The sequence below is a fragment of the Cucurbita moschata genome, unplaced genomic scaffold (assembly GCF_002738365.1).
Source record: "Cucurbita moschata cultivar Rifu unplaced genomic scaffold, Cmos_1.0 Cmo_Scf00038, whole genome shotgun sequence".
Lineage (NCBI taxonomy): Eukaryota > Viridiplantae > Streptophyta > Magnoliopsida > Cucurbitales > Cucurbitaceae > Cucurbita > Cucurbita moschata.
The window spans coordinates 1,427,746-1,436,172 of NW_019268554.1; the positions used below are offsets into that span (position 1 = coordinate 1,427,746).

Sequence of the window (8,427 nt, forward strand, 5' to 3'; positions counted from 1 at the left end):
CTCGTAGCAAATCACGGACTTACATACTGGATGATCAGAGTCTTTGTTCTATTTAGCGTTCAAATAGATATCCCACAGCTAGGGTAAGTCACAGACACGTGACCTAGTTTTAAATAGTTTTAGGTCTCTCGATTTTACGATACATTTTTGTTGCGTGTGTATACATATCTAACTCACAACGAGTTACTTACAGAGTATTTTTAATATTCATTCTCTAATTTTTTTTTACGAATGACGTATTGGGAGAGTAGCGAGAAGGGTCATTGGCAATGCCATAAGTCTATTGTCCTTTTGTATTTTGCTTCCGCACATTTACAAGTTTTGCAAGTCTAGACCTGAGATGTTACACCATGAATCAAACATGTCTTTTTTATTATTATTGTTGAAATATAACTCTTTAAACGTAATTCTCAATCATCTAACAGTCTAAAATCGCTAGTTGTATATTGTTTCATCCCTCGAATAAGTTCTCTAGAGGAGAGATGATAGATTCTCACAAGCGAATCAAAAGTGGGAGTGGAAAGAGAGAGAAAAGAGTCGAACTGATGTATCAATGGTTTTGAAGGTAAAGAAGCGAGAACTGATGGCTATATAGAGTTAGTTAAAATGTCTCGATACTCCTAATAATCGTTCAATTCATGTCCAAAATAATATCTCTTTATCGTACAACTTTTTAATTCTCTCATATATCGAACCACTTTAAATCACCCAACTATACTTATTTCTTTCATGTCTTAAACAACTTTTCTAAAGGTGAGAAGATAAATCCTCACATGCAAATAGAAAGGAGGAAACAGAGAAAAAAAGAATTGAAAGGACGTGTCGATAGAAAAAGGGTGAAGTAGTGAGATTTGACGAGTTTACACTTGATAAAAATGTGTTAACACAACTACCTCTAATAACTATTCAACCTAGGTTCAAAACCCGACTTTTAAATTTTATCGTCCATCCCTCGAATAATTTGCATAGAGGAGAGAGAAGAAACACTAAAAAGAATGGAAAAGATGTATCGATGATAGAGAGTAAAGTAGTGAGAATTAACGAGTATACACTTAATGAAAATGCGTTAATGCACCTACCTCGAATAACTGTTCAACCCAGATTCAAAACCTATCCGTCTTCTTATCGTACATCTTCAAAACCCGACTTTTAAATTCTCTCGTCCATCCATCAAATAATTTGCATAAAGGAAAGAGAAGAAACCATCGATGATAGATGGTGAAGTAGTGAGAATTAACGAGTATACACGTAAGGGAATGGCGTTAAAGTGACTACCTCTAATAACTATTCAATCCTGGTTCAAAACCTATCCGTCTTCTAATCGCACATCTTCAAAACCCAACTTTTAAATTCCCTCGCCCATCCATCGAATAATTTGCATAGAGGAGAGAGAAGAAACCCTAAAAAGAATGGAAAAGATACATTGATGATAGAGGGTAAAGTAGTGAGAATCAACGAGTATACACTTAATAAAAATGCGTTAAAGCGGCTACCTCTAATAACTATTCAACCCAGGTTCAGTATCTAACTGTACATCTTGAGAACCCGACCCATCCATCGAATAATTTGAATAGATGAGAGAGAAAAAACCCTAAAAAGACTGGAAAAGATATATCGAGAATAGAGGGCGAAGTAGCGATAATCGACGGGCATAGAGTTAATTAAAATGCCACAATTTAAGGCAACAAAGACAGCAACTTGGGGGAGAGGGCAGTGGCAGATGGGTTCCACACAGACACTAAGTGTGGTTTTTGAAAGACTGAAACTGACATAATTTCCCCCATTCCCCATTTCTATCTCTCTTTTTAAACAAAAAAACAAAGCTTTAAAGTCCATTCCCACACTGCAAATCTCTCTCCTTTTATACACCTCGTAGAGTGTACAGAACAGTTTGATTTGAATACAATATTGTTTTCTTATGCATGCACTTATCATCATCATTAAACCAACCCAACAAATTAAAATTTACAATAATCATACTCCTCTCTCTCTCTCCCTCTCCAAAAAGAAAAAAAAGATAATCTCGTGTTTTTATTAGGAGTGATCGTAGATTAAATTTAGTTAGATTAGAATATTTTTTAGACTCAAGTTAATTGTTCAGGTGGATTGAGTTTAGTCAGATGGGAATGTGTTTTAGACTCAACCTAATTGTTCGGGTTCTGGATTGAGTTTAGTCAGATGGGAACGTGTTTTAGACTCAACCTAATTGTTCGAGCTATGGGTTGAGTTTAGTCAGATTGAAACGTGTTTTAAACTCAACCTAATTGTTTGGATTCTGGGTTGAGTTTAGTCAGATTGAAATGTGTTTTAGACTCAACCAAATTGTGCGGGTTCTGGGTTGAGTTTAGTCAGATTGGAACGTGTTTTAGACTCAAGCTAATTGTTCAGGTTCTAGGTTGAGTTTAGTCATATTGAAACGTGTTTTAGACTCAAGTTAATTGTTCGGGTTCTGGGTTGAGTTTAGTAAGATTGGAATGTGTTTTAGACTCAACCTAATTGTTCTCGTTGTAAATTTTCTCAACTCTAACTATACTTAAAACAATGAATCTAACCCAACCCGTTTATTCAAATTTTTATTTAAAAGCAAATTGTTAGTAAGTAGAATGCTTATTTATTTGTGAGATCACACGATTTGTTGTAGAGGGGAATAAAGCATTTCTTACAAGAGTATAGAAATCTCTTTCTAGTAGACGTGTTTTAAAACTGTGAGGCTAACAACAATTGTAACAGACTAAACTGACAATATCTACCGGTGATGGGTTTGGGCTGTTACAAATGATATCAGAGTCTGACACCAAGTTATGTGCCAGCGAGGACGCTAGCCATCAATTAGGTGGATTGTGAGATCCCACGTTGGTTGGAAAAAGGAACGAATCATTCATTATACAAGTGTAGAAACCTGTTCCTAGTAGACACGTTTTAAAACTATGAGGCTAATAGGGTGTTTGAGTTGTTAGAGCTTTACACTTAATTTGAATATATATTTTAACCATACTGACTCGGATGAATTGGATTGATCCGACTTTGAGATTTTTAGATTTATTTTATATTATATGTTTTTAAAGTAACGTAATCTGAGTCCTCAATCTTTACATATAGTAATGAAAAAGGGAAACTTATCGAAATCATCACTTTTGAGCTTTGCCTCTTTGAGTTATCGCTTAAGAAAAAGCTATTAAAACGTCTTTTCTTCGTTAATACTATCATGTTAAATTTACGATCTCTTTTAGGGTTTCTATTTTTAATTTCTAAAACTATCTCGTTTTACAAAAAGAATTTCGATTTTTTAAAAAATTAAACTTATAAACATTACTTTAAATTTCATCCATATTTGTTTTAAAATATAATTTTAAAAATTATTTTTAAAATTCAAGTAAAATTTTGAAAATTAAAAAAATTCAATTTTTGGAAAAATAGTATATATTATTTTTTAATGCCAATATTTATTTGTTTGAAGTAAAATATTCAGAAAATTAACCTTGATTTGGTTATTAACTATAAATTACTGCAACTAGTTAGTGAAGTAATTACACAATTCCTGTAAAAGAACACACAGACACAGACATAAACCTTAAAATATCCTAACTATCACAACAGTGAATCCATGTTTGAATCAGCTGAAAATGAAAATATTTTAATTTATATACTTCAAATTTTCTTTTTTCATTTCAATATTTTGATCCATTTGGGATCAAAACAAACATGATTTATAACATCAGAACCAACCAACAACAAAGCTTCCCTAATTAATTACACATATAATGTAATAACATTTGTAAGTAAGTAAGTAAGTTTCATTATATATAACTATAACATCTCGGTGTCGATCCTTTCACTCGTTGTTATCCTGCTCGACTTCCGAAGCGGGGTCGTCCTCCTCCTCGTCTCCGAACCCGTCGACCCCGCCGACACCGTAGGCGGCATGGTCGTTACCGAAGGCCTTGACATGGTCCTTGAGCGAGCGCTTGTGCTTGAAATCCGAGCCACAAATGCAATACCAAAGCTTTCCACAATTCTTCTCATGAGTTCGCCAGTCTCCTCGCACGGCGAATGCCTTACCGCACTTGCGGCACGTAAATGGCTTGAGCCCGTGCTTGCGCTTGTAGTGTGTTTGGAGAGTTCTAAAGTCTTTGAGTGGCTTGGCTCGAGGGTGGTCGATGTTGTTGCGGCACCCTGGCGCGCAGCAGTAGCAAGGTAGCCTTAGCATGCCCGTTGGCTGCGTGCCTCGCAGGGATTCTGGGCCTTTTCTGTACTGAGAGCCGTGCCCCCACATGTGCATCTGCAAAATGCACATAAAAACAACAAATTAGTGTGAGATTATTCAACAAAAACAGCTCAAACTTTATACAAACAAAAAAAAAAATGTAATTTTTCATTTGGGTAATGTTCTTGGTTTCAAAATCTAATTTTTTTTCTCTCAAAACCAATGAACGTACGAAAACCTATTCGATCATGATTTCTTCTTTGGGTTTCTTTCTATGTTTAAAAAATGATATGAAATTATTGGTTTTGACTCTGGATCGATCAAACCACACCCAAACGAATAATTGAAGCAAAAAAAAACAAAATAAACAACAGGATAACTTGAGAAAAGGGTTTTTCTCAATCTTCTCCTTGAAATGATCTATAAATCGTGCAAAAATAAATCACGAACAAATCAAGCTTATGTTAGCTACGAGAAATTACTAATTTGTATACTGTTCTTATAAACACAGTACGTTCTTATAAACACAGTACCAAATCGAAGCAGAAAGAAACAAAATAAACAACTAGATAACTTGAGAGAAGGATTTTTATGCATCAAGTTACTTTTCTGAATAAATCGTAACAATTTTTCTTTTAAAAATGCTCTACAAATCGTGCAAAAACTAAATCATGAACAAATCAAACTTATTAGCTCGAGAAATTACTAATTTTTATACTGATCTTATGAACACACTACCAAAAATTACTCGAGAAAGTGCAAATCTTCTGAAATTTCCATTTTTGGGATGAATTTTCAATGAAAAAACCCCACTTTGTGTCCAAAAAACTAGAAAGTAGAGATAATTTCATGACAAAAAAAAAACATACAAATATTCATAGGATTCATAAAAAAAAAAAAAAAACAAACAAACAAACAGTTGGAGTGTTTAAAACACAGATTCCAATGAACTGATTTAAAAGACAGAAGGAACATAGTCAGTGATGTTCATTTCACTCAGTTTGTATCAGAAACAAAAAAGACACTGATGGAGAGAGAAATGTAGAGAGAGAAACATTCAAAATCATATGACCATGCAATGAAATTGCTATCAAATTTGTATTATAATATTACAAAAGGATATCTAAAGTGAAGATTCATATCAGGCAACAAAGTCATCACCTTGAAAGAATAACCTTGAAAGAATAGAACACATTTTTTTTTTAACTTAATAAACACTAAATAACACCTAAATTCTCACAAGATCAGATCAAATTCATGTTCAAAATCAAAAATTTTCTTAAGAATCTAAAAACCCATCAAGAAAAATTCAATCTTTACATGATTTTTTGATGAACTGATGAACTTATGAACTGAATTTACCTGCATATTGTTGTATCTATTGAAGGTTTTGAAGCAAACAGGGCAAGAGAATTGTGTAGGACCAATGAGGATTTGAGTAGGAGTAGGGATCCAGTACTGCCCCTTTATTAGGGTTTTGGTGGACTGCCCAAAATCATCAAGATTATCATTATTATTACTATGATCAATCTCAGATGAACCCATCTCCACTGTGCTAGGGCTAGGTAGCCCTATGTGGAGTGCCACGGTCACCGACTCATCGTTGCCCTCGTCGTCTCCGCCATCGTCTTCTTCCTCTTGCTCCTGCCGTTGCTCGGGGGGAGATATCAACCCGAGAAGCGGTAGAGCCTCGCGGAGCGGTGGCGACGATGGCGGAGGCGAACCTGACCCGGACCCTGAACCTGAACCCGAACCCGAACCCAAGTAAGGATATGGAAGGCAATTGAGAGACATATTGAGGTGTGAGGGAGATGGGGAAGGTTGTGATTGTGGGAAATGGTGATGGAGGGAGCTGAATTTTAGAAGACTAGCTAATGAATTGGAATATGGGTCAGCCATGGAAATGGGAATTGAAGAGAGAGAAAATGGTAGGTTGAAGTTTTGGAGGAGAGAGAATGAACCATACACATAAACACACATACAACACACCAAAAGGGAGTACTAATTGGGTTAGCTTTTGTTTTTATGTTTTTTTTTTTTTTTTTTTAATGTTTTTTTAATAAAAAAAAAATAAGCTAACTTACTTGCAACTCTACTTATTTTCATAGGGCAATGGTCTAATCTTACCCTTTAATATTCTTTATAAATGGTCATCATAATTCAAGAATCATCCCAAAAAAAGAATATAAAATTATAATCTCAATAATTCAAAATTCTCATCCCGAGTTAGGCTGGAGAAATCTTTTAGACCAACTCAATATTTTCGGGTTGGTTGGACTGGTGAACCCAAACAAACCGAATAGGGTTCACAACCCAACCCAATCCAGCGTTCTATTTTTAGGTTGGGTTGGAGAAATCTTTTGAAGTAACTCGATATTTCAGACCGGTTGGATTGGTGATCTAAATAATCCCATCCTCTATTTTTTAGTTGGGTTGAGTTAGGTTATTGGGTGGTCTTTTAATTATTTAAAAAAAATCCTATGTATTCACCATACATGTTACGTTAATAACTAAAATCTCATAAAATTCAAATATCAAACGTTCACAAGTCACAACGTATCACTAAAATCAGTTAGAAATGTCAAATATTTTTAATTTTTATAATAATCTTAAAAAAAAAATATATATATATGGTAAAGTAGAGATAGGTTTCAACTCTATTTTCGAGTTGGTCGAGTTGACTCGACTAAAAAAAATGTCAACTCGCAAGCCGACTTGAATTTGTAATATTTTATATTTTAAATTTGTAGACCCTTTAGTAATATAAGATAGATATGCATGGAGTAACTTTTTCTATGGGCTATGTAACATAGGGTTAAAAAAAATACAGTTATTGGCCTTTTTATCCTAATGATGAGAGTTTCATTATATCCTTGACTATATTCCTTATTTTCTGACTATATTTGAATTTTGACCCAACTAATCATATTTGCAATAAGATATATAAAGAAAAATAAAATAAAAGCATTAAAATATTTTATTGAATTTTTAAAATTATTTTCAAATAATATATGCCCTCAACCCTTATTGCTCAAATTTAAGTCCATTATAAATTTTTTTTTTTTTAGTTCATAAAGCTATGAAGATCGAAATTATAGTATTATTAATTAATTAATTATATATATATATATATAATAGCCCTAACGTGCGGAAAAGAAAGAAGAAAGATCTGAAGGACGAACTTTCACATTTCGATTTTCTGCCCGAACAACTCTAACGTACAAAAAAGAAAGAAGAAAGGCAAACAAGTTGTGTCACCCCCGATTATAAAACTACTTTCGAGAAAGCCCTCTGTTACACTAGCTTACTAAGGATGAACATAAGGAAGCATTAGTCCATGCCTATAGTTCCGTGTTTTCAAAGTTTCTTACTAGTTTGTGGGCATTAAGGTCTTATATTTGGGGCTAAAGATTTTAAATGGTTAGAATTATAGGTCTAGTCCGATCTCGATGAAGTAAACTAGGAAATTAGAACACGAAAAGGACTTCTTTGAACTTGTCAATGGCGCCCCTTTGAGAAATGACGTTACCCCTTTAAAAATGACGGAAAAATGCTCGGGAGAAAAATTTTGGGACATGTTTTTTTTTTTTCTTAAAAGATGGATCAAAATTCATAAATATTTAACATTTCTCATGACGATGTTTCATATTTTTTTGCCTTAAATGTCATAAGCGTGCATCTATTAAAGAGTCTGGATCAGTATACGATTTTGGAAAATAGGGTCTTACTAATTAAGGTCTAAAGGCAACTAAAAATCTTCTAAACAGTAGCTACTAATTATTTTCCGAGCTAAGGTAAGTGGCTTATTATTGTTGGAACACGATGAGCTAGGCTAGGTGTTTTTTGTTATTCGGAATGTTTACGAGATAGTTGTAAAATATTAAGTCATGGATGCTATATGATGAGAATGGAAATAAGTAGCAACTGATGTTGTTGTGCATGAAGATGCATGTTCATGGGCTTTAAGCATATGAAAGTGATGTATCTGGAATCGGTGTATATGAAAACGATTTACATCGATATATGAAAGTGATGCACAATATGAATCGGATTCATTGCCTATTCAACCTCGATATCAACTGTCTTAGAAGTCTCAAGTAATTGACTCTACAAACGTGCCTAATGTCTAAGGTCAACAACGAAGTCCTATATCCCTTTTACGAAAATCGTTTATTTTCCAACTCCTTCAATATTGAACTCAACATTGCATGCTCGTTTAAGTA

General features: G+C 34.0%; 1 protein-coding gene across 1 annotated transcript; it reads right to left on the reverse strand.

The window, feature by feature from the left end:
- Positions 1 to 3,659: 3,659 nt before the first annotated feature.
- LOC111432409 (zinc finger protein WIP2-like) lies at positions 3,660 to 6,192 on the reverse strand. Its single transcript, XM_023069277.1, has 2 exons — positions 5,567 to 6,192; positions 3,660 to 4,279 (listed from the first exon to the last, which is right to left on the reverse strand). Exons 1-2 carry the CDS (start codon positions 6,182 to 6,184, stop codon positions 3,833 to 3,835), a joined length of 1,065 nt encoding a protein of 354 aa, XP_022925045.1. The 5' UTR covers positions 6,185 to 6,192; the 3' UTR covers positions 3,660 to 3,832.
- Between the last annotated feature and the right edge of the window lie 2,235 nt (positions 6,193 to 8,427).

Coding starts and splice junctions, on each gene's coding strand:
- LOC111432409 (XM_023069277.1), bottom strand. CDS start 6,184: ATGTGTGTTTATGTGTATGGTTCATTCTCTCTCCTCCAAAACTTCAAC. Junction 4,280..5,566: donor ATAGATACAACAATATGCAG/GTAAATTCAGTT, acceptor TGCATTTTGCAG/ATGCACATGTGGGGGCACGG.